A 27,855-nucleotide genomic window follows, 5' to 3' on the forward strand; every position below is an offset into this window, starting at 1 on the left:
GCATTTAGCAGTGACCCCATCTCCTCCCATGTTTTTCAATCCCTCTCCTCCTGTCTTGGCCCATCCCTCCAGCTCATTCCTAACAACTCTTAAAGAATACTCTTATAAAACTCTTTCCTGCCTTATTTCCTCCCCCAATCATATGATCTGTACCAATTGGCTTAACTTTTTGACATCTTCTTCTTCTTCTCCCAAATTTGAAGTCTACCTCCATACGACCATATAGATAACTGCTTAGTTTAATGTTATCTAATAACCTTTTTCTACCTCTTCCACCTTTCCTACTCCTTTATCAAATACTGTTTGATAAATTTGAACATTCTTTTGGTTGTTTTCAAGATTTTTTTAAAAAAAAATTCAAGTCAGACAGCCCAGCTTTTCTAATCTCTCATATGATCATCAGTTGCTTTTCTCACCCCAGTAAACTGCCTGGCAGAAAAACTGCATACAACCATTAAAATGTCATAATTCAAAAACAACAACACTATAGGTTGGATTCAGACTAAACTAGTCTCATGGTTCTCACTGAAATCAGTGGGAGGTCAGTAGTAATGATTTAACTTTCACATTGATTTCAATCAACCTAAATGCAACTAACTTAGTCTGAATCCAACCCAATGTTTTTAACCCAAATTAAATGACCTTGCAGGGAAATGGCATCATAATAAAATAATATATCTTGAAATTCTTGGAGGAAAATGCATCTGGATCCCTCACCCTCAAACTTGCATTACAATCTCAGAGAGACGACTTACGATTGGGTTTTATTCTCAGGAACTAATCCTTGAGCATGCATTTGATCCAGGTGCTCCTGAATGCGCAGTAGTTTACCATATGTTTCCTAGAACATAGGGGAAGAGGGCATTGGTGAGTTCTAGTTATAAACTTCTACAGAAAGTTAATTTGTATTGAAGATCTGTTGGAAGATCAAGTGCAAGAGTATTGTCCCACAATGCTGTTTTTCTGATCTGAGATGCAAGGGGGCATAACACATACATAAACCAAATTTCAGTTATAGCAAGGAAAAAAATATCAGTCTGTTTGTAGTAATAACCAAAAGAGAAACAATACTTCAGACAATCTAAGCTTTTTTGGCAGCAGCTGAGTATCGGCTTTACTCTGTGGTAAATACAACTATTTTATTAGCTACAAGAAGCCAACATACATCTTGACATATACAGACCTATACTTCAGCACCATCTTCAGTACATAACTATGATTGCAAATTGGAAGAACAGCAAGCTGCTCACATAAGTGACTTCTTCTGTCCTCTCCTCCACCTCAAATGCTCTATTGGAGTATTGGGGATCATCCTGAACAACATAGACTATGACGTAAGGGGGCTGCAGTGGAGGAAGGGAATTGCAGTCGCACCTTGCGCAAGCAGAACTCTGTTTGCACAAGGTGTTGCTACCCAATTTTCCCTTTCCATTGCAGCCCCTTGTAGCACATCCCAGGCCTTTCCTGAAGTTCTGTGACACCCCCCCTGAAAGGTATTCTGAGGGGCATAGGGGGCTACACTCAGGAGGAGGGTTTGTAAAAGTCACATTATGTGAGTGGCTACCACCTCACTAAAAAATTATGGATCCAAGCCATTTTAGCCAAAACATAAAGAACAAAAAGGTTTATCCCAGTGCAACAGACTACTAAAAAGCAGTTCCAAATTGAATCTGAAATCGACATTTCAAGGTGTGTACAAGTTACAGTCCATATAGCCACTTTGAGTATATTGGTTGAAAGGTGATATGCACATGTGTACAATGATTACCTTCAGCAGTAATACCAATGACATTCACTTTCCCTTGCTGTAGAGTAGAACTAAAACTTCAAAACACCTCCAAATGCCTACTGCTTATGAAGTAATTGCTATTAATATTTGATGCTTTATTTATTTATTTAAGAACAAGAGACTGAACTTGTGAAGAGCCAATCAAGAAGGTTTAAGCTAATAAGAGACTTCCATTCATGATAATAACAGAGGTAGAGCTGGATTACATTGTTTCTTGGCTAATAAGAAACATATTTAGTATTTCAACCAGAGATTCCAAAAAAAGGATTACATTTCTTTTAGAATCTTCTTCGGGGACAAAAAATCTAGGCAGTCTAGAACCATGGAGAGTGATGGTGATGGTGGGGAAAGACATCCACATAGCATTTCTGTCACAATGGAGCAATACTGTTTTTAAAATAAAAGCTAGTCAAACCTTAGCAATTATGGCAGCTCTATTTTTCTCACCTCAGCTCTATTTTTCTCTATTCCCTTGTATTTAAAAATCTAATAGCAAACTCTGAAAACTTCATTCAAGTATCAGAGGAAAGATTACAGCTTGCTATGTTCCATTATCCTTGCAAGATCCTTCTTTCTTGAGATTGGCCATGATGTACGATAGTAATATATGGCTAGAAGGAAGGAAGACGTTGCTTCACTTGTGTTAGCTGGATTTATAGAAGATTCAAAAAGCTACAGAGGGCAGGACTGCACAGCCATTTAACTTGTGATGGTTCTAAGTAGAGAGTTGGCTGTTTCCCATTTGCAGCCATGCAACGAGCAAAAGTTTACTTGTACTTGTGATTTATTTTGTAGTTCTCCTAAAGATTTTTGTTGCTGTTGAGATCAAAGCCTTTGGATTTTGTGCAAGTTTCAACTGTGCTTTGGAATCCTTTTATTTTATTTATTAAATGTATCTACCAGTCAACTGGCAAATGCCCTTGGAATGGTTTACAAACATACAACTCTTTGCCAAAGATGCTTTTTCTTTTCAGACTTAACTATGCCTGAACATTTTAAAGTTTCTCTCTGCACACAAGAGCAGTAAACTTTTTTTTATTAAAAGACCAATTCTGCACCAGGCATTACATCCTATGAATTGTCTATATTTAACACTATTGATCACTTGCAAGTCAGTCTGAACAATGGTGACAATCCATTCTCCCGGCCTTATTATAATGCTGTGTGCATTTGGCTAGACAGTAACAGCCCACAAAACTATAAGGAGAAAATAGTACATAATACCTCATAAAAGTGAATGTTTCATTTCACCTTTGCTAAACATCTATCTTATTGTTCTCAAATAAAGTCTTTGTAAACAACAAAATACAAACCACAGATAATTTGAAGAGTTTTTAACCTACTGACAGAGCACCTTGTCATATGGGGAGTTTTTACCTACTTTCTCATTTCAAATCTTATTTCCTCCATTTCTGAAAAACATTTTGATTATTCTTAAATTGTACTAATGTGCATAGATGTAAAGGAAGGCATGTGCAAAATTATTTGCAGAAGAGCAGATCAATGGGCAGGATAATGATACATGCTATCTTGCAAACGTAAAACAAAAGTAGAAGCATCTGAGAAGCATGTCACTTGGCAAATGTTCACACCTGAAACATTTCAGAAAGGAATTCTTACTTCTTCAAAATGAATAGGTGAACATTTTACTAACAGATTCAAAGGCAACAGCTAAAGTCATAAATATACATGCCTGTATCCCTTAGAAACATAGCTATTATGCAGTAGATTTTATAAGATACTTGGAGCCATATATATTTTGTCATAAAACAGGAGAACTGCATCCTTGATCTTGTCAATTAACAAGATAGACAGTTTTAAACAATGCTGTACTGTTGCTGAATAATAAGTGAAGAGCACAATCTTTGAAACACATCCTGGAAAAACAGAGTAGAGCATCAACATCAGTACATTTTGATATAGTTTTCACGCCACAAGGCTCAAATGCTGGGAAGGGGTAGGGGTAGGCGAAATAGGTGAAGAAACAACCAGTTTCTAAGAAAGGCTAGATTCTATGCTTTATTTTTTGTTGAAAAAAACATGTTTTTATATTGGTCTGGTTTCGTAGTTAAGGGCTTAAGATAAGCAAATTAGTGCATAATGTCTCTTTTCAAAAGTTTGAAAAGATCGAATTTGGATCCACTAATATGACATAAACCGTTAAAACTTCTACATTTACAGTTGAAGCACATAAATCAAAACATTGGGCTTAAAAGCAAACTGTTTATGTCCCAAACCAAACTGTTTTCAAGAAACAGAACAAAGATGAAAACAAAAATATAAAGAATGCTGAAGTTGTAATAAACCTCAGCATGAAAGCCACATATGAAATGGAATATGAATGGCTGGCTGGTGTAGGCCCAATGAAGAAGCCTACAAATATAGATTAGAGTTACCTATAAAAATGGCACAGAATAACTGTCTCAGTTGGAATAAATAACTGAGATATGCTGGTAAAGAGAACGCTGGTAAGACACATATATGCAACATTTCTTTTATCAAGATTTTAGATATTATGTTACAAATTATAAAACCTACCTATTCATGATGAAGTCATTATTTTACATTTTACATTTATGTTTTTAAGTGACAGTTTTATACTTAACAAGTATATATCTGATTTCTGTTAGCCTAAGCATCTTATCTTAAACACTGTAGTCATGCTTCACATATTCTTAGTGAAAGGTATGAGAAATCCTGTTTAATGAAATGATTTATCTCATTCTTTTTAAATGAAGGTATTTCTAAAGCCTTGACACTACTTAACTAAATTTACAAATATTCTGTAATAATTACATTTGTGTTTGTCAAAAGGATTTCATGTTGAGGGAGGTTTAATCAAGTGGCGAGTGGGACTACTCTTTAAAAAGGCTGTGTCTCAAGAAGATCTTACATACCTTTTTCAAAGGCAAAGAAATACCTAAAAAAACTAAAGTTCTGCTCCTTGTAATTTTTAATTTCTTCATTATGATGGAATGCAACAAAACATCTTGCCCTTGGGTTGCTCTGTTTCAGCCAAAACAAATGCAAATGGCCTGTCAGATGACAGCTGCTTGATAAGGCTCCTCTACAAGACCTGCATGCTTTACTTTTTGCCGTGAAACTTGGGATGAAAGGCAGAAGGCAGGAAGAGAATTAATGTAGCATACAGTCTAAAGGCAATGCTACAACCGTGATTAAGTAGAAAAGCTAAAAGGCACAGATTTTCCACAGCCTCTCTGCGTGCAACCCATCCGTGTAACAAGTTGACAGGCCTAGCGCGTCAGCTCCATCATCCTCTCCGACAGCTAAAACGCAGCGCTGCATCCCTTTTCAGAGAAAATTTGCGTCTGCACCATGAAGCGTTGTACATTATTTCTTAGCACTGCAGGGGGCTCAAGTCCATATGGAACCTTCACAAATATTACCACAGATCAAACCAGCGGCGTTTCGAGGCAGATTTGACATACCTATTTAAATGAACAGTAGGGGTCCTCAGGCTGCCTCAGGCTGTGCAGGAGAAAACCTCTCTGCAAAGCCTACACTGCAGCTCCATTACTCAGCAAAGACACACTCTACATTTATCATTCATTTCATTTCTGCCAGGGCAAGAAGCTCATTTGCCCAAGGTCAACCAAAAGAAAAAATAATTCCTCTCTTCTCCCTCTGAAGAAATAAATGTACCTGACAAGTGGGGATTTTGTCCTTTGGGTGTGTAAAGTACAAACACACAAGAGATAATTCTAAAAAGCACAGTAAAGCCATACTTTTTTAAAAAATAGAGGAAGTCCTCTAAATGCTACTACTACCTTTTTTCAGTACACGGTAACAAGGGAAACAGAATTTGACAGCATCACCATACTGAAAAGTTATCACTCTACCAAAACAGGGCATTTGTTTTCCATAACTGAATAGCAGTACATATTCAGTCTTCCAAAAAGTCAATGAATCAAGGTCCACAAATGATGCATATAGTGCAAATACTACAATATGTTACTTCTACAGTAAGTACATTCAGATATTCTTTAGTGGGGCTTTTTAGTTATCAGGGAGTACAGTATAGGCTCCCCTAAGAATTGCCTTGCTGGACTAACCAAAGTTTCAGCCAGTCCAAAAAAACATCTCCAATAGTGGTCAGCCAAACAGATATACTGCTTCTGAATATGGATGTTTGATGCTTAGCTCTTATAGTAGCAGGTATGGAGAAATCTTTCCTTCAAAAATTCCTGCACCACACTACACAGTGTTGGACAGTACCTGCAGACTTTTTGTCTGACCACCTATTTCTTTAATTGCTAGCAAATTTTGCACAAGCCATTAACATTACACATGAGTGCATTACTCACATCTTTGCACTTAGTGTCATTTTCTTCCCCACTGAGTACAGGTGTGTGTGCTTACACTTGGCCTGCTAACCCCAGAGATGCCCATTCTTTTTAAAGCTCCCAGAAAAAAACATAGACAACTGCAGATGCTTCTCACTATAGTGAAGCAGCACATCTGCACAAAAGTAAATCTAGATTTCTACAACTTGGCCAAAAAAGAAAAAGAAAAGAAAAAGGTACAACAACTCACATGTTATCTGATTACCAAATGTCTTAAGTGAAAAGAGCAAAGGCATCAGAAGAAAGGCAAGGTATGATAAGTTAGGGACTAACACAGCAACCAAGCATAATAGAGATTTCTACCACACAAATGCCTAAGTCATATTACAACTGAGTGGACAGAGGCCTGTGGTAGCTCTCACATTCTTTACCTTATTGGTACTGCCAGTGAGTCAGTTGTCAGAGTGGATTCAGATGACTGAAAGCCATACAGTGCCTATGCTGCATGGGGGGGGGGGCTGTTATATGTAGTATCTGAGTGAAGCTAATGTGCTCATTCCTTAACAACCAATCAGAAATCTGGAAATGGCTTAATTCCATTATCACAGTGGTTTCAAAATTTAAAGCAGTTCATAGCCATACAAACCTGGCCTCAGGATCCCCCTCTAAGAAAAGGGTAAAAAGAAGCACACCACATTTTGCCTGCTCCTCACTCTGTTGTTTAGAATTCTCAGCCAGCATTAGATTATAGTGGTAGACTTAAAAAATAATAATAGAAAGACTAGGGGACTCTTTTACCTCCAGTTCCACATTCTGCTTTAATTATCCTCTGTGTGTGTGTGTGTTTTAATCTCTACCCCACCCCACCCCATTCTTGTATGCTTTCTTTCATTTTCACATTTTCTTGGCTCGCTTCTTGTACAGCCCATTGCATGTTCCATATTTTAAACAGAACATTCTGAACTCTGGAGGAACCTATGCCAATACTTAGAATGATAAAAGGTAGGTTAGTTGTCATCCAAACACAGCACGAAGTGTGGCCTGAATGCTTGGGCAAACAGGGCGGAATCCAACCCTCCCTCCCCACCCCCCGCATAAAAGGAAGCACTGAAAATTAAAAGAAATAGAACAAGTTGCTCTTGCTTTCTGACTCTGCTCCAAATTTCAAGTCTCTGCTTTTTTAAAGAGTATTGTGTATGTGTTTTTGGCACATTCACATAGAACAGTGAATTTTGGATGTTCAGAACCTACTGCCCATGCTTACTCCTGAGTAATCCCATTCTTTTTACTTCTGAGAAGAAATCTGTAAGGCAGATTTTTTTTGTGCTGCGTTTTGTACTTTTACTTCTGAGAAGGTATGGTGGGAGTGGCTCTGGGGATGCTCAGAACTTGGCCATGCTTAACCCTAAATAATCAAGTCCTTCTTACTTGTGGGTGAATATATACCAGCTGGATTTATTTATTGTTTGGTACTGTGCTGTTTCTCAGTTTTACTTCTGAAGGGGGTATGGGCAGGGTTAGCTGTGGGAATGTTCATGGAAAGAGGTGGATTTTGGATGTTTTTTTCTACTGGTCTTAGGATATTGATATCATCATCATCATCATCATCATCATCTCAGTGTCCCCTTTTGCAATGTATTGTCGCTGGATCCAAACAACATTTTTGGGGGTATTTTTGCTCTGAGATGATGATCAGCAGCAGCAGCAGCAGCAACAACAACACGAGAAGAGGTGGATCTTTTGGATAGTCCCACCAGCTCCAGTGCACAGCACTGAGCAACAAACTTGCTGTATGCATTAACCTCAAACTATTAACTTGATATGTTTTAAAGTTTTAAATCTGCTTCACACATTACACATATAAGGTCTTTCAAAAGATGCCACAAGAAGCATCTTCTGCAACTTTTCTTTCCTTGAAGAATGAGTTACATTTTAAATGAAATTGTGAAAGGGGTTCTGTTGAAATTTCATTTATCATAGCCTGAAATTCTTTAATAGCCAGTCCTGTTTAATAATTATGGAAACAAATCAAAGCGTAAATGGAAAATAAGACATTCATTTCTGAATTTGATTAATAATTTGCTCTAAAGAATATTATAACTTAAGCGTACATATTATAGCGCAACTAATTTTATTTTGATCCATTAGGAAAAAAAATACTAGATCACTTACATGCATTAAAGAATAATATGACTGCTTGCCGGTGTAAAAAAGAAAGTGAAATGGACGGCCATCTTCACTCCATTGGATTGCTGAAAAAAATAAACAAAAGGAAATCATAAAAGTCTTTCATAACCCTAAAGCCCACACCTCCAGCCTTAAGTAGGACTAATTATTCCAGTTCATTATCTATTTACTTTTTAATTTAACAAGACAACATTCAGGAATTGTCACCACAGTCTCAACTGGTAATTCATCCCACTGCTTAACCACTCCAAGGCTATGATCCTGTCTGATATGTGAATTAAGTTTCTCATTTTTCACTTTAAGCTTATTATCTCTCATCCTGGTCTTATTGGCCACAGAAACGTAGTAATCCCTTACAGAAATATTTAGCATATTAAAAATGCATCTATTACCTCAGTTTTATCATCTGTTCTCAGCTAAGAATGCTTATTTTTATAATGTATTTCAATACTAACCATATTGTGTTGGAAGTCAGCCCCACTGATTTAAATAGGACTTGCTTCCAAGTATGTATGCTTTAGATTGCAACCTCAAATTGGCACAATGCATATATACACACAGAATTATAACAGAGCACATAAAAGAAAAACCAAGATCGAACTAGTATGAAAAATGTAGATCCAGCAGTATAGGGCTCTATGTCAATGTTATGTAGTCAACACTTTTTTAAACATATAGACCCATGCCTGGAGCTGTTTAACCTACAATGATCCATGGTGTGCGCCAGCTGGCATTTTGAATATGCAACCCCAATCCGGGTGATCGGGGATCACTGTGTCATGCAAACCCAGCCACCACAGATTATTTGAGGGTTAAATCCTCGCATAATACTTGATTTGATGTAGTTATGCAAGATTTGACCCTCAAATAACCCAAGTTGGCTGGATTTGCATGATTCAGCAACCCCCTCAAGTGTTGTACATTTAAAATGTGGCTTATCATGGATTAAACACGCCCCCAATGAGTCTGGCATGTTGTGCGAACTGGGCCATAGTGTTAGATCCAGATTACGGGTAAACCACAATGTTGCACGAGTGGCTCTCTGCTCACAATGGGACTTTTCCTATTTTTTTTTCCTTCAGCAGCCCTCCTGCACCCACCAAGAATCTGCCTGGAGGGTCCCCAACCCATGTGCATGGTATTCAATTAACCCAGTTGGACAACTTAACTGAATACCATCTAATGTTAGTTGAACTTAGGTCTCACTGAACTCAATGGGACAAGTTAGTCATAACTTAAAATTCATTGATATCAACCTAAACTCTCGAGCTAAGTTTTCAGAATACTTTTTAAAAATGAGATGGCAGTAGGCTTTAATCACCATTTGAAAGGTAAGAACACCAAAGTTTCAGTATTATTTCAAATTATTTTTTATAGTATTTGGTTCACTGCTAAGAAAAAAACCGCAGGAAGATAAAAGGAATGGCAAAATAAAAATAAAAGGAGTGACGAACACGCCAGCTGGGATCCAAAGAACCACCAATTGTTTCATATACCCATGAGAACCTTTGGCTTATGTTTCTTGGAATGTATTCCCATTCCAGTGATACACAGAAAGCCACTTTTGCAACAGATTTTCCAAAGTAATGTGATATAGTATGGACAAATGGGGGGCGGGGGAATCCCAGTGGGCATTATCAAAACTTTGGGAACACATATATAGCTGTTTGGATCCCAGGTTTTGTGTAGATACTTCAAGATAAACAGAAATAAATCACTTCAATGTATTATATATCTTCACGTACCTCTTTGCTTTGGAAATATTTCATAAGGATGCTGTTTAAAAATAGAGCAAAGAAAATGTTAGCATTATTGATGCAAAGTCTATCTTTATTTCTACAGCACTGAATTACATTCTTACCTTCATTTTTGGCCTGGCCCTTTTCTCAAACAGACCAGAGGGAAAGAGATATGCAATAGCTTTCTGCAAAGAGAGAAAGCAGACTTTGTTAAAAGTAATAATAATAACAGCATCATATAATAAAACTCAAATCCCAGGAAATCTACTACAGCAACCATGGAAACTAGCCATTCTAGCATTTCTGGAATGGGACTGATCAGAGGAGCTCCCTTTCACAAGCTCTGCTGACTTGTTCTGTTCCACATATGCTAGCCTGGGATAATTTCTGGTTGCTGTATAAAAGCACTAGTTTTCCTATTGCACTAGTGGTTATTCCCACTAAGCAATGGTAGCACTGGATACTGCTCATGAGATCTCACATGCCTGAGGTCCACTAACTGGAGCTAGGTGCAAAATAATGACTGGGAGAAGGGTTAGGATTGACATACATTTAGGAGCAGGGCCTCTGAGCACATGCTCAGGCAAGGTTTTTGTATTCATGTTCGGAACTAAGCTCATAGTCCTTTAACAGAAAAAATCACTACTGATTCCACACACCCCCAAAAGCTTTTTGTTTCAAGAACCTTATTAAAGAGGTGCGGAAATCCCGTTTTGCTCTTGTTATTGTTCAACAAGTGGGAGTCAGAAATCCTGTCAATCTACTACAAATCATCCAGAGATCTACCAGGAGATCACAATCTACCTTGCGTTGGTTACATAATTCCATCTGCTACTTATATCTAGTGAACGTATCTAGTTCACACACTACCCTTCTAATGAGAGAACATATTTATCTGAATCCCCTCTCTGATTTCAAATACTGCAGAAGGGAACAAATTCCCTTTCACCAATAGTAGGAAGTGGACAGAAGAGGAGGAGCTTATAGGACTGGCCTATCTTGCTTTGGTTTATGCTTCCAGAAGAAGTCATCATCTTTGACATGAACAGCTTTCTCTAAAGCTTCATCATGTGATTTCTAAACAGGGGAAATAATTGACACTGAAATGCCCTTACTGGATGCTGTCATCTTCTAGTCTGCGGTTACCCTGAAAAGCATCATTTTAAGCTCCACTTTTATTCACTGCCAGAACAATATTAACATAAAGCCTGCTTCCAAGACCATATTAACCCAACAATGAAAGGTGAGCAGGAAGGTTGAACCCACATAAGAAATACAAATAATGATTTCAAACAGTGGGTATAAAGCATCTCTGATATAAAATATATCCCTGATGTGTTTCAAACTAAGACTTATTAGGGAAAAGAAAATTGGCAGTGTTCTCCCCACCAAGTGCAAGTGCTTTCCAGGTGTCCATGTAGCTCCTCAGATTCCAGCCAATGTTTGGACACCATCTGTAGGAATTGAGACAGTATTGTGTACAGCGACAGGCAAGGATGCCTTCAAATGAGCAGCTTCTCTTAAATTGATGGAGACTTCTAAATACATGACCACAATATGAGGTTCACCAAGTATGCAGAAGCTCTGCTGCACAAATATTTCAGCTACTCCAACGCTGTAACAAAGACAATCCATGATAGCTGTGAGTTCCATGTGAGCAAGTACATGGAGAGATCTGCTTGGCCTCAATGTCTTTAGGATTGAGGTATTAGGAAGGTACCCAGTCTGACATGTTTAAATGGTCATTTGCTACATCCCATTAATTATTTTAACAGCATCTCTGTGATACAGCATAGTACAGATATTATGTAAATTATGCAAAATTCATTAAGATCCTGAACCTTGAACTGTTGTCAAGAAATCACTAGTGTAAGCAAAATTTTGTCCACAATGACAAGAAATAAAGTCTCAAGTCTGCAGTTAATATTCCTCTCTCTGAAGAATTGTGTTGCATTGCTGGCTACATTAATGCAAGGCTATTACGTACTGATAATATTTTCTGTGGATACAGATTGGTTTGTCAACGCTCTCAACCCACTTAATATGCATGGAGTGTATAAAGATCTCACCTATTACTTTATTAATACCCTATTGGCATTCCAAACAGAAATTCTGAGAATTCAGCAGCAAACAAAAAGGATTAACTTGATTTTATGGAATGGTATTTTGGTTCTCTTAGTGACTTGATGAATTCCCATTTGTTAGTCAATGGGGATATTGTACATACACAGAGTAGGTGAACATCCATTTGTGAACAAATGGGGATTAATTATAATGACAATAGAAAAACCCACTGTGAGCCAACGGATATTAAACACTATATAAAATAACACATCAAAAGAATATATTATGGAATACTGGGACCAACTGTGTACACTTATTAAGTAGTCTTTCTATACTAGCTTCTGCTTGGTGATTCAAACAATAATCTCAGCTATGAAAGCAAAAACTCTGACTGCAACATATCCATAATTAAAGAAATAGAGCATTGTTTGAATACATGCTAAAGAGGTAGAAAACAAGACTAAGGAAGTGATGGAAACAAACCACAAGTATTAAGCATAAATTAAGACTTTTCTAGACCTTGCTTCCTTTAGGTGGATGGTAAGAGATCCATTTGGTGATTCCCAAAAAGTCTGAACTATAATTAAATGGCTAAAATGGACTCACATAAGCATGCACCTTGAACAAGAAACATCCAATAGAATTTCTATAAAAAGACTTGACAATAGCAAAACTTTTTATTGTTTGCTTCAGGCTTCAAATCATGCTTTGAGATGTGGCATAGTAAATGGCACTCTTGTTCATCTAGACTGGTAACACGGAAAGATCCATGATTGCTGGTGGAGCTTATTCCTCATCACACAGGGCCTGTTTGCATAAACATTTGGCTCTCCTACGTACAACTAACTATAGATGAGATTACTGTGCAATGCCAGTATGAAAAACCTTGTTGTAGCCCACGGGTGCAGAATCTCTTTCAGCCCAAGGGCCAAATTCCATTTTGGATAAGTTCACGGGAATGTGGCCAAACATACCAACACATTTTATCTTGAAGCTCTTATTGTGAAACGCCTTAGGAGAAGCATTTTATAATGAGGGGAAATGCACAAAAGCCAGGAAACCACCAATAACCATTAGCTGAGGGGAAAGGGCATGTGGCCACCTGGAGAACCTGGAGGAGCAGACCGGAATCCAAAGAAAGTTGGATTTGGTCCCCAGGCCTAGAGATGTGAAGGCCTGGAAACCTCCCCGGAAAAAATGGAACAAAACACTCCCCCCCGGCCCCCCCCCCCGGTCATTTTTGTGTTTTTTTCTTCAAAAAATTTAACAATTTTAGATTATGAAATATTTTCTTTTAGGATTTAAGACAAAGTATTCATATACTGTTACCCAGCTTTTACTCCCCCAAAATGATTTCTAAAAACTATGTAATAAGACCACTTTTATAAAAAGACTAGAGATGTAAAATGACTGGACATAATGAAGCCATGAGAAAAAAAAGTGGTTTTTTTTTATTCTCTCTGTAAGTTGCCCAGCACAGTTATTTCTTTCATTCCTTATTAAAATTACTGATCTAAAGTATATTTTACTGATAGACATCTATGCTCAGCTTCCCAACATGTAAGTAGTCACCATTGTGCATTCCTGACAGTAAATGTGCATTCTTGATAGTTTGAGTTTTGCTCTACAGAGTCCTGTGTTTTGATGCTGTAGCAGTCATTTAATGTAGTTCTAATCTATTCAGACAATAATTACAAAAATACTGACTGTGTTTACTTTTAAAAGTTTTAAAGTATAATGATAATTTTATGAGCAAACTAAGTGATATATAAACTGTTAGGGACAGAAAGGCTGCTTTATGTTCCTAAATCAGCCCTCCCCAACCTTGTGCTCTCTGGATGTTTTGGACTACAGTGCCCAACATTTCTGACCATTCGCCATGCTGGCTGAGGCTAATGGGAGCTGAAATCCAAAATATCTGGAGGGCACCAGGCTAGGGAGGCTGTATTAAGCAACACAGTGGCTTTAGATCTGTTAAGAGCAGTAAAAACTGTGTCTTATTTTTCTATTTTCCAAAAAAAAGAGGAAAAAAGTTTTTTTCCTCTTGAAAACCTTCTTTGGGTAAAGGTGCAAGCAACAGCCATTTCTATTTGGTTTGAAGGGGAAGGTAGACTACAGAATTCAATGCAAGTATATAATATTTGTTACATGACCATTATTGTCCAGTTAATATGTACTTGTCTAATTTGTAGATATGATTTGTTTTATAAAAACTGCATCTTTCATCATTCTTTATATACCAACTTAACAGTGGGGAAGACAGCTGCTTATACTAAGTTGAATACTCAACAGAAATGGATCTCAAAAAATTGATCACTTTCATGCCAAATCAAAAATAAGGGCTTAAAAGTCAGTCTACGATGGACTGAACCTGCTGCAAGGTAGGGAGTGCAAGATACGCTGTCATATATTCAGGACCCAAAGTACACCAGACTTTATACATCAAAACAGTGAAATATTCATTCTGACCCATTCCCTTCATGCAGACCTTGGTACAGTTTTAAAATCCTGTGTGGACTTACAATCACAGATTTAAATAGACCTTGAATGTCCCTAATAATATAAGCAAGAACAGAAAACTATAACTTCACACAAAATGAAAATAGATACTTTGGCTTCAAGGAGATGTTTCAACATTAATACAAATCACTCCCATTCAAACACAAACAAACATGATGCTCTGCTTCTAGATTATATCACATAACTGAATCTCAGATTCTTGTGTCTTCTTAATATATTGTTTTGCTGACTCTTATAAATTACCATGAAAGGTTAATTTGTCCTGAAAGGTGTTTTGAAAATCCATTCAATAACAATAAAAATAAATGGATAGAAGTTTTGTTCTCTTCTAAAATCTGGGTTTAAAATTTAGACTTCATGAAAACATCTCCAACTCCCTTCAAAATCAACCTGTGGCAACTTTATATTTTGGCAATAAAATTGTAATAAACCCTCACCATTGCAACAAACGAAATGACATGTTCTTTTTGAACAGGGGAAACTCTTTCCCTGCCTTTTATTTCTTTTAATAAATATGCTTTAGGCCACAAAATTCAACGTAGGAGAACCATGCTCCCACTACTTCTTGTCAATGAAGCTAGTTTCTTAAAACATTTGTTTTACATTTAAGCATTAGACAAGTAGTCTGCATGTCAATATCAATCAAGACCTTTGGCCTACCCCCTCCCACAAAGATCTTTAGCGCTCACATATTAATTCAATATAGTAACAGCTCTCACTTTTCTTTATCTGGCTTTGAATAATAAGGAAGCTGTCTTGAATTGAGTTCAGAGATAAGTAACAGGATGTTGTGACTTCATTTAATGGATAATAAAATATCATTTTGAATAGTCTATGGTACTGTTTGAGCTACTTTTTTGAATGTTTAGATGTTAAGTGATATAACTGTTCAAAACTAAGGCATATTTTTAACTCCTTAAGTTAAAAGTGAAATCACTTTTCACTTTTGAAATAAAAGGATTACATTCTCAACCCAGGGAAAAGCACTAGGTCAGGACTGCAATCTCTATTAATTAGGTATCCCAGCTGGGCAGCGGGTATGCAGCTGTTAACTTGATCAATGACTTACCTAAATGTCATCTCTACTGATTCGCTTATAAATTACCAGCAAGTGAGACTAATGTACAGGTGCTAATTTATTTAAACTGTTCTCTACAGTTCTACATAGCTTTATAAACTGCATCTGGCACCTAATGTTAGCTGTCAGTTGTACTTAGACATGCTTGTCCTAACGACTCTGTTCATTAGAAATGAGCACAAATTATGAAATATTGTGAAAAATGATACATCAAATGGAATGGGCAAAGCGAATCAATTAGAGAAACTTCATACTGCATATTCACACATAGGAGAATAAAACATCCTGATTTCAGAGCACGGTCTATAATACCAATTAAAAAGCAATTGGTAGACTTCTGCAGAGTTATATATCAATTTGCTGGGCTTTTCCCCCCTAAGACACACAGTTGTAATTTACAGCTTAACTTTTTTTTCTTTCTAAAAAATAAAACCACTAGTAAAGCACCACTATGTGCAAATATATCCTGTGAAAGCAATGACAACACTGTTAACATATTTCTTTGTATGACTTGTTTCAAAACACACACATCCAAAATGCCAGTAAGAAAAGAACCCTAGGATGTCTACTTTGGAAATGCACTGCACGCACTGATTAACAGTAGACGACAGGAGATGCATAAGCACTCATCAGAAGGAATTATTACCATTCCAAGTGTAAAGCCTGATAATTCTGCTGCCAGTGCTAAGCGGCTTTTATATTTTTATAACAGAAATTTAATTATGCATAGCAGACACTGTTATACAGCCTAAGTATTTACAACATCTGATGTTATGTGAACAAATTGAACAAGCATTATAAGTGCTATGCCTTGCTAAGTAAAATGTTGCTCTTTGTTGTCTTCATCATTTTTTTTTAAAAAAAGATAAAGCTTTGAACTGGTCTTATTCATTACACCTGCAGTAAGGAGAAAATGTGGTTTTCAGGATGTACCTAATTTTCTTGAGGACAGGGTGCCAATATAACAGGAACTTTGGGATAAAGTAGGCTTGGGCCTAGCTGCTAGTCCATAAGAGTATATATATATATATATATATATATATATATATATATATATATATATAATCCAATCGTTCCTGTAGCCACAGGTCCAGGGTCTGGCACTGAACCTTGAGTTATTCCATATAACTGAGAATACTTTATTTTTGAGGCTCTGTTCTGGTCTTCCCAAGATTCAGGTTTATTTGCTTTTTTAAAAAAAGCATGCAATAGTGCCAGAGGTTTTTGCTGAATTGCTGCAGAAGGATGCGTTTAACAGTCTAAATCAACTATTTGGCAGCAGACTGTGTTCTAAAACATGGGCACTGCTAAAAAGATATAGAAGTATTGGTAGGCTGGGAAGGCCAATTCTTGCAGAGGAAAGGTGAGCAAGCAAGTAGCACTGAACCCTTCTCACGCCTGTGCTTGTCCCAGCCAGGTTCCAATGCTAGAACTTAACATTAAAGGAGGAAAAACAGCTAGAGGAATTGCATGCAAGGGATGAGTTCAGCATCTCCATCCTGCCTCTTCTTCTTTGTCTAAAATCCTTTCCCCAGTACTTCATAGTTGCTTGATACAAACTGCGTTCTTACAAACACAGGTTATACTATGCAATTCAAAATTGCACACATTTTCTTTCAGCATGTCTAGTCATATGTTAAGTAAAAGGCAAATATTTTTTAATGATTTTATGACGAAAGGAGGACGTAAGTGAAAGAAAAGCAGAACAAGAGTGACAGCGTGGATACTTAGATTCCAATGAAAGTGGATTAAAAGTAAACTATTCAGATAAAAGTTTTTTATTTTCAATTTCTCAACATTTTGATTTTATACAAGGTCCTGATTTGATTTTACTAGTCCCAGCATTTAAATAGGTTGCTAGCAGTCAATGGATCTAGGCCAATGACATTGCTAAAGTGTTCTGCATGCATAACACACGGGGCTTGCATCTGCCTGTCTTCACACACTCCTATCACGAATCAGAGTAACTTTCTCTGCTTGTTAAAAATCAAGATTTTCTCATTCCACCTAGGAGTTATTACAGCTCAGTATTCCTTTTTGCAGAACTATGGAGCTGGCTTACTTATATATTAGACACCTCCTACCTGCTGTGGCACATACCAACTATGACTGGACAGGAGAAGATGGAAGTGCACCTAGAACACATCTTGAAGTGGAAGTCAACAAGTATAAGCTTAGTCTGTTAACCCTAATAAAGCTAGTAAACGTTATTCAAGCCCAAATAATTGACTGGTTCTGATAAGGGTTTGAATGCTGACTTGAACTCTCTAGCGTGTGTCTACAACAGAGCCACCTTGAGAACAATGCAACTCCATATAAACATGGCTTCATGCTGAGGCAGACAGTACCAAGGTCAAAACTTGAACTAGACTAATACATAAATTTTAAATTGACTCCCACTACAAAATCATTCCTTTTGTCCCAGTGCCATGAAAGCTTCAGCTGTATGCTACAGAACCAACACTTGCTAGCAAACAAGATGCATGCAACTTTCTAGAAAGAATAAAAGAAGAGGAAAATGTACTAAGAGTGAAAATAAAGAGCAATATTAACAAATATGAAACAGGAAAGGTAAGAATCACCTTGCTAGATAAGAATTCTAATACAGTATCTATTCTCAACTCTGGTCAGTTAGATGCCTCAGAGTGTTCAGAACCACGCTTCTTGTTTGTCCCACTACCCAGTATTCAGAGATATTCTGCTTCTGTATATGAAAGTTAGATTAAACAGTCATGGCTAACAACCACTGGCATACTGTGCCATATTACCACTGGCAACACAAAAGAGAATGAGTTGAAAAAATAGGGGCAAGGAGGAAATGCTAGTCCCAAAAACTCATAGAGAAAAGCATCTAACACAAAGAAAATTAGAAAGAAATGTATAAACTTACAGCTCATGTGTGTGTGTGTGTGTGATAAATCAAAACAAGAACAAAAGCGTAAGCCATTATGTTTATTTGGAAGTTCACTTGGGTCTTAATCTAAAATAAATGTGCACAGGGTTGCAGCTCAAGTGTTGGTCCTAAAGCGTAGGAAAAGGTCACTGACTGTTATAGTATCATACATGAAACCCCAGCATAAGTATACCCAGCAGGTCAAATTACGGGTAAATGCTTCCAAATGCTATATAAACCTTGATAGTGGTTCTTACGACCTCAGATCAGGGGGATTATCCATTAGTAGTTTTAAAAAGAACCTGCTGTGCTTTAGCAAGGTATAGTATAGAGTTCTACCCTGTGATGTCTGACCTCGCACAGTAGTAGGGGTAGAATCTCTATTCAGAGCCACAGTTGCAATGTTTTCTATGTATAGTAGTATTCTCTCGTATGCTGACAGTTCGATTAAAATTCACAGAGAGCTGAGGGGCTCATGCTGAAGCAAAGAGCTTTCAATTCTGAAGCCCTGCAGTAAATTACTTCTCCAACTGAGCAACCATACTTACATCGATATCCTCTTGGGTAAAAGTTTCTGGATCTTCTCCCATCATGTTGGCTAAATGTCTCTTTCCCATGTCGAACTCTTCAATCTGTTTTCTGATAAAAACTTCTGTGAACTTTTCAGGTCCTAAAGCAGCAACATTTTTCTTCTGCACTGCTGCAGTAGTGCAGATTAGTCTTAACGTCTAGGGAGGAAAAACAGAGAGCAGCTTTTAAACAATCTGCGATATAAAAATGAAATCATGCATATCGCCTGAAGGCACTTGCTTCAGCAACCTTGATGCAGCTAAGCAGGTCCAGGCCTCTTCAACGTCTGGATGGGATATAACCTAGAAGCCCTATGTTTCTTGAGTTCTACAGTGGAAGAAAGGCAGGATATAAATGTAGCAAACATCATACAGAGAGATACATAGAGCAAGGCCTGCTCAGTTAGCAGTAACAGAAATGTAGTTAGCAGCATGGCTATTCTAATAGTTTAGGAGCCAATGTGGCATAGTAGCTCAAGTGTTGGGCTTAAACCAGGGAAGCTCAGCTTTAAATGCCAAAATCCACAGTTGCGGAATACTTCTACCGAAATGTCAAAAAATAGTGAGCAAGTTTTCAAGTTCTACAGAACTCTTCATCGGGCTGGATGTTGCACAAAGCAGAGGGCAGGGGGAAGCAGAAACAAGAGTAGAATAAAACATTGATTTAATGCTGTAGCCATAAGGGCTGTATCTAGATTAATCCTCAAGATGAAGATTGCAGACTGGAATAGTTTAGTCTCTGATAGGTGCAAGTTACACCTAGGATTCTGAGGCAAAAAAGAACAGCTGAGCCACATTTTTGGAAACAAAGTCCAGCAGATCTGTCTCCAGCCTTACATGAAACGCACTGGCCCCTTGTTAGGAAGAGAGCAGAACTAAACAGAAACATGGCAGTCTTTATATTAGCAAAACAGGAAAATAATTTGAGGTGGTGTTCCAGATAAAAAAAACCCAAGTGAAGCAAAATTGGGTAGCACGACCTAGTAGTTGGAGGGCACATGACCCTCAAAAAGCAAAGTCCTCCTTCAGTTGGTAGGAAATAACATCCTACCAACTGAAGGATGGTAGGATGTACCATCCTACTTTCAAATAGCTAAATTTAATATTCCTGAAGACACAGAAAAAGAAAAGGAAGCCATGTTGCTCCATAAGAAAAACTTGGTCCAGAAGAGACATTCCAAACGTCCCTTATTGAACAATGCAGCTTCCTTCTTATCAGCTTCAAATGGCCATTCATTAGGTTATTGGGTGGCTTCAGGCAAATAATAATTTCTCAACCTAATAACCCACTTGAAAGTGGTGCTGCAAATGCACCTTAAGCTCCAAGGCAACTTTCAATACATTTTTACATATGATATCCAACTCAGAACTCCTCTTATCCAAACATACTCATCAACGTGAAATACTCCTATACCAACATTTGGGCTTTCCGATTGTATGAACTGAATGAAACTTTATTGATCCTTTCATAAGCAAAGCTCTAGAAGCAAGTGCAAAACAAATAAATGCTTTAGCAAGATTAATGATTGCTCGGTAAATACCTGGCATATGCCCAGTAAATGAATTCTCATTAAGGGCTATTCTTTCCTAATAAACTTGGTGTTTGGAAACAGATGTCACAATGAAGCAAGTTATTATTTCCTTTGTAAACTGCCTGACTTTAAACACTACGGCACAACTAATTTACAATGCACTACCAAAAACCCAATACAGGCAAAATGTACCTACAAGATTTTGGCAAGGGCAGGGAAGAAGGGAACACTAGATAAGCATTAGCCAGCTTGCATAGTGCTGACATAAAAGCCAACTGGGGAGGGGTTTGGGGGAAGAGAAAAGGAGGTGTACTGGAATTCAACCCAATTTAGGCATTAAATATCAAACTTTTAACACTACCAATTTTTTAATAAGAAAAAAAATCCTCTTTGCCCAGGCATATGGCGGCACATCTTAATCACCCACATGTTTAGTTTTTTAACAGTTTTTAATGCTTTATGTATGTTCTGTGTTTCAAAATTTTAAATTTTGTATACTCGTTTTAATCTTAATTTTAGAACTTCTGTAAACCACTCAGAGAGCCCTGGCTATGGGAGTGGTATATAAGTGCAATAAATAAATAAATAAATAAATAAATAAAGAAAGAAAGAAAGAAAGAAAGAAAGAAAGCAAGCCCAAGATATACAGGACGTATTTCATACCAACAACACAATCTAGCACATATTTACTTCTGCACAGTGATTAACAGGTGTCAAAAATGGTAGGTAGACATTTCTTGAATGCATCCAGAATATGGTATTAAAACTCCATTCACTTGGAATAATTCTTACTGAACTCATTTACAAAAATGAAGCCTTAGTCACAAAAGCTAACTACCATTATTGGCAAACGTTAACCACTTCTTTAACCTTCATATGAGGATTCAAAAACGACTGCCTAACATATTGACTAAGACAGCCCATCTGAAAATCATGGTTCAAAGGCCTACAGTTTTGGCTGAACAATTTAATCCCTCCCTCTTAAAACCCTAGCACAAGTGCCATCAATGCCAACTAGCAAACACAATTCTTGCTCAAAACAATGGTCCAAAAGACAGTCATCTTCTGGCTTTTGTGGAAGACTATAAGATATGGCTAGACAGATTTGTTTTTCTTTTACCAAGATAATCAGTGGGTAAGACAACTGTAATTTCAATCAAGCACTCTGCCAAAGGAATAGAAGAATCACTGGCAAAGCAGTAATGGCTCAAGCTTGGCAAAGAGCCATCTTTATGCACTACTTTATTTGTCCTGTGTTCATATTAACAAAGCTTCTCAGCAGTCTAATTATTCCATAAACAGATTACTGGAGTTGTCTCCCTGGAAAGAAGAAAGTCACAAAGAAATACCCCAGAATTTGGAGGGTGCAATCTTGTAGGTGTATTCAGCATGCTATTCTAGACCAGAATTTAAGGAGATAGGCATCTAGCAGCCAGGTATTTAAATTTGCAACTTGACACCCATTCTTATTTCAAGTTAGTTCTGTGCCGCACAGTGCAATCTGATATATTCTACTCAAGAAAGCCCTAATGATTTCAATGGTGTGTTCTCCCAAATAAGTGAATATAGGATTTCAGTTTTATTTATTTTATAAGTAAAGAGTATTTAGGAGCATGAACAAGACACAGATTGGGTTCAGACAACACAATGACCCATGATGGGTTATTGAATCATCTGATGGGAGTTTTTTTTTAACCCACAATGGTTTATTTGGCCAAACTAACCCATTCTGATAACCCAGGATCTGCAAAATGGATTATTGTGTCATTTGGTGGTCACAGTGGGCTGGCTACAGAGCTATGCAGCAAGAGCAGTCAAAACAACTGCTGCTTTCCTGTTTGCCGACTTACTGAATAGGAAAATGTTAAATGGGCCAAGCCAGTAATGTAGAAGAGGCAGGCTATGAGGTTTGGACCTGATCCTGCAGCCCCCACCCAGGTGTTATAGACATCTCCCCTTTTTGGTGCACTTGGTATTTTCCACTGCATTCTGAGTTAGGGCACTGGATTTCATAGTGCATCAAGTGCCGCCTTATTAAAGGAGGTTGGCTATGAGGTTTGGTCCTGATCCTGCAAACTCCACTTCCCCTTTTGGGGGCACTTGGGATTTTTGCTCCTCAGGAGTAAATGCACAGGGGTTTGATGGTGGACTGGGTGAAACCTAGCTGTGTATGAAGTTCTGTCCTGATCCTGCAAGCCTACAGTCCTTCAGAAGTGAAACAGCGCCACTGCTTGGGTGGGAGGGCTTTAGCAGGACATGATGGCGAGTCAAATTACACACAGTAATTTAATAAGCTACTCACAGTAGCTTATTTGTCTGATCATGTGGGGGATAGCAGCTTATTTTCAAAATAAGCTACTGTGAATATCTTATTAACCCATTATGGCTTAAAGTGATGTCCAAACACAGCCATCAATTTGGTTTCTGTTAAAATTAGAGGTATGACATTTTTCCTGGCAAATATCTGAAGCGTTGAACTCAAGACATGAAAAGTAATGCATTTCAATAATAACACAGGCCTTATACCAAAGAAATTAAAGTATCTTCCTATAATCCATTAATGTGACAACATCCAAGATTGAGCTGAGGAAACCCTTTACCAGTGGTACCATTAGAAGCCAAAGCCAGACCTAGTTGTGGAACCCAATGCTCTTTTTCCTGATGCAACACAACAGCGTTTCCATGATGTTATAGGACCACCTTATTCAGTCAAATATGAGCTTTAAGTAGAAGCACAAGACAACATTGTCCATAGTCTCCAGTTCTGTTTGCTCTATGTATTGAACCTTTAGCTATTTCTATTAGAGAGCTTCTGTCCGAGGGATAAGAAAATATTGAAAGATTTGTTATATGCTGATGATATAATAATTTCTCATTTAAATCTGGTGAGGGTTTTGTCTCATTAAGTTCATCTATAAATGCTTTTTCAGAGATTTCAGGCTAAAAGAAATCAATTTTTCAATATCAGTTGGGATGGGTTTTAATTTATCAGAACACAGAAAGATCAATTTATCTAATCAGTTTAATATACAACAACAAAAAACCAGAACCCAGAAATTAAATACTTGGGAATTAGGGTAGTAGAGGACATGGAGGAATATCAGAACTGAATCATAAGAAATCATTTCAGTAAGTACAGGGAGATATGAAAAGATAGTCAGAACTGAGGTTACAATGGATGGGGAAGATTTCTTCAATCAAAATGAGTATTCTATCAAAACTTATTTTTATATTACCGCATTTCTTCAATTCTAAGACGCACTTTTTTCCCTAAATAAACAGCTCTAAAAATGGGGTGCGCCTTAGAATCGATGGTGTCTTAGAATCGAAGAAATATGGTAGCTAACACTCCACTGAAGGTTAAAAGGTCTAGACTGAAGGAATGGCAAAACATTTGCAATATGTTTATCTGGTCAAGCAATTGTCCTAAGAATGCACTACTCATTTTGAGGAAGAGGAGAGGAATTAATTATTTATTTATTAAATATTACAATGCCTGTACATTGGCAAATTGTTCATATTGGATCAAGAAAACAGACACGTAAATGTATGACCAAATCAGAATATATCCATGTTTAGAACAGGCAGTATGGTATTAGAAAGAAGTAGATATGGACAGACTGTTAAGGAATCCACATGTCAAGCCTACAATGGAAATATATTTGATTTCCCCTATAGATCCTGGAATATCTGTCAAGGAAACAAATAAAACAAATATTTTGAATGTGTTCAATAGGAGGGAAAAAGTTTAACAATGGTTAAATATCTTATTTGAAGAAGGTACTATTTATAAGTTTCAATATCTTACACTTCTGAGGGTGCCATATGCTCCTGAGGTTCGCCTCAATAGCACTTGCAGTAGAGCATTTACTGTTGCAGCCCCTACCCTCTGAAATACTTTCCAAATTGACATTAGGTAACCCTGCCCTCACACTATACCCCTGTAAAAAAATTGAGGTCCAGAGATTCAAATCAACATACAGGTATTGATGTATTGTTTTTGATTACAGTCAGATAAGTAGATTCTCTTCTTATCCTCTCGCATTCCTTTACTGACAGCTGCAAATACCTGTCAAAAACAATACCAGTTCAGCTTGAAAAATCTGGTCCTCTACCTCAAACAAGACAAATCTGCAGAAGCTAGCATGAACAAGATTACAAGAGGAAGCAGGAAAAGCTATATTTCCACTGATATCTAGTGGTTCAGTCATTGTACGTTTGTATGTTGCTTTGTCAAGAAAATGAGAAAACATTTCAGTGCCATCTTGGAAAATGGTGGAAGGAGAATTCCGACAATTAAAATAACATATTCTTTGAACTCCTTGACACCAAAGACCTATAATTTGATACCAAACACAAGATACACACAACTTCTGTGGTTGACCAAAACTAGTGACCTAAAAAAAGTTGTCCACCATTTTGAAAATAGTGCCTAAAACCCAGCCAAATATAATTTGAAGCACACAGTAGAAAGTGTGGGTTTTACTGCTGACCAATTGCATTGTATTGTTTTTATTGTTATATTTATTGTTGTTTTAAGCTATATTTTATGTTCACCACTTTGATACTATTGTGGAAAGCAGAATATAAATTTGAATAATGAAATAAAAATACATAAAATTATAAATATATTACAGAAAGATTTTTCAGCTTCATCATGTGATCAATGCCCTTGTGAGGAAATATGGAAGTGCAATCCTACAGCGTCTCAGATGGTGTCTGAGGAGCCATAGAATGGTGTGATTCACAGCTAGACACAGCTACGACTTCAGGGTGGGAATCTGCATATGACTTTTTCTGCCTTCCACCTGCCATGGAAACTATTGCAGCAGCTTCTCTTACAAGGACACAACAGCATCCTTAGAAGCGACTGAAGAGGGTGAGGTTGATTCTAGAGCCTCCGCGTCACCATCCCCACCCAGTGCCTGGTAAGTCAGCTGGACAGGTTGAGGCCCGTCAAGCTGAAATCTTTTAAAATGAAGGAACAGAAGGCTATAAAACCTCCACCCTCCTCCTGCCTGGCTCTTGCTGGTAGGCTTTGGACAGACAGATTGTGCTCCGAGGAATTTAACTCCTATTGGAAATTGTTATTATAGTTCCTCTAGCAAAGAATAGGCAATTTTTATTTGACCAAAGGAATAATAACTAAGTTTTAGAAATACACAGGATAAGGATTTAGGATTTGCATTGCCACACAAACCACTCCAGCTGCCTGGGTTCCCAATGTGACAGCCCCACAGGTAAATTAAGCCATGGTGGGCTGCTGTGTTGTGTGAACAAGGTCATAGTAAGAAGTATAATTGCAATGCATTTGAAAAAATATATTTTAAAACATTACATCAATTATATCTAACACCATATAAAATTAAATGTGGTTTTCATGCATATATTTTTGGCACTGTATAAAAATAAAATATTATAAGATTTTGGTCTTGTTTTATGTTGAGCAGATAAAGGGATATAAGCTTCCAATAATGGGATATAAGTTCTTAAGACACTTCATAATTGGAAGAATTAAGGCAGGAGGGAGATTAGCTCAGTAGCTCTGCTCACTCGGAGCTCAGTAGCTCTGCTCACTTTCCAGGAACAGTACTTCGAAGCTTTTATATTGTATTTTATGTTTTGGTTTTATACTGTTGTTTTATACTTTGAAAGTTTTTAATTTTTGTGAACCGCCCAGAGAGCTCTGGCTATTGGGCGGTATAGAAATGTAATTAATAAATAAATAATAAATAAAAGGCAATTTCTTGGTTTTGTCCCTTTTGTCTGAGACAGGATTTTGCATCCAGAGCAGATAACTACATTAGACTGGTTAATAACTACTGGGTACTAAAACTATTATATGCTTCTAGTTCCAAAGAGCAAGATGTTACAGAGGCACCACTACAGAATTTAACTTCCTTTGGATGAGAACCCATTGGAGGTTTATAGTATCTTTCTAATATTTGCTTTATTTGCATATATACAAGCAGAACATTCCTGGGCACAAGTAGATCCTCCTGCAAGGCAAAACATATTCCAGGAAACTTGGATGTTCATCACCCTTGATTTCAGCCATCCCCCACTACAAACTCCCAGTGCTCTTATCTATGCAAACTGTTTTTCTCCCCCACTCTTACGCAACTTCTTTTAAATCCCCCTGGGGGAAGTGATAAGGCAATTCCTGCCAATCCCCCCTTCCTCTGCAGCCCCAACCTCCACAGTTCTGGAGGTCCCCTCAATCCTCTGGATCATTTTTTTCAGAAGGCACAAAGGGGCTGCAAGGGGAAGGAGAATTTGCCTTCTTTACCCTTCTGACAGCAGAAGCAAAGTCTAGATCCAAGCCATCTTTTTCTTTCTCTAACCCAATAACCTTGAACCTTTTCAGACAAAGGATCCATTTCTGAATGTTTTGCTATATGTTTGTGTGGTGGTAGTATTACAGGCTGCGCCCCAATAGCGTAACCCAATACAGCAAATGAAAACCAAGTTTCTGTATCTAGCTAAGTTTATGTATTTTGTAGTGCAGGGATCCCCAATGCAGCGCTTGCAGGTGCTACTGCTTTTCACTCCTGCTTTATAGGGCATGAAAAAGAACCCGCCCCCCATGTAAAAAAAAAAAAAGGTACAGGGGGTTACAAAGTCCAATCTTACCAAGGATCTTTAGAGCCATTTCTCCTATTTTGTTTTGATTACCTACTTGGCTGCTACTTTTATTTAAAAGGAGAATTACACACATAGTTGCTCATCCAGTGTGGCTTGGACAAATTTAATACCCAGATTGTTATCCTCAAGGTTGAAAGCTTTCATAGTAACAACCAAATTATCTTTGTATACTTGAGGGAAATGGAAGGAAACTCAAGGAGTGGCAACACCAGCAATAGAATTCTTACTCCAACAGGATGAGGTGTGAGGCTATCCATAGTAGTAACCACTGGCCTGTCTTGCCTAATTCATTCTTCTCCACAATTTCTTCCCCTTCCTTTCTTGAGCATAAGGTATTTCCAACACCAGATGCTGTTTGAGGCACTTCCTTCTAGTCATGCTAATAACTTTTTTTTTAAGTATCCATTCTGGTTGGCAGGGTCAGCACTAGCTCTCCTGGCACTTGAGTTGAAAGAGGACATGTGCACCTCTGCCACGCCTCCCCCCCCCATCCATGCGCCAAGGTACACAAGAAAATATAAAGCAGCAAATAATT

The 27,855-nt window shown here is 37.6% G+C and overlaps 1 protein-coding gene across 1 annotated transcript in view; it reads right to left on the reverse strand.

Moving 5' to 3' along the window:
* MRPS9 (mitochondrial ribosomal protein S9) overlaps nucleotides 1-27,855 on the reverse strand; it is a 50,737-nt gene that overhangs the window by 14,848 nt on the left and 8,034 nt on the right. Inside the window, exons 2-6 of the mRNA XM_063126223.1 lie at nucleotides 19,123-19,302; nucleotides 10,142-10,204; nucleotides 10,026-10,056; nucleotides 8,266-8,345; nucleotides 756-841 (exon numbers count right to left, since the gene is read on the reverse strand). Coding sequence (XP_062982293.1) covers nucleotides 756-841; nucleotides 8,266-8,345; nucleotides 10,026-10,056; nucleotides 10,142-10,204; nucleotides 19,123-19,302 — 440 coding nt within the window. The remainder of the gene's footprint in view (nucleotides 1-755; nucleotides 842-8,265; nucleotides 8,346-10,025; nucleotides 10,057-10,141; nucleotides 10,205-19,122; nucleotides 19,303-27,855) is intronic.

Source organism: Elgaria multicarinata, chromosome 5 (genome assembly GCF_023053635.1).
Source record: "Elgaria multicarinata webbii isolate HBS135686 ecotype San Diego chromosome 5, rElgMul1.1.pri, whole genome shotgun sequence".
Lineage (NCBI taxonomy): Eukaryota > Metazoa > Chordata > Lepidosauria > Squamata > Anguidae > Elgaria > Elgaria multicarinata.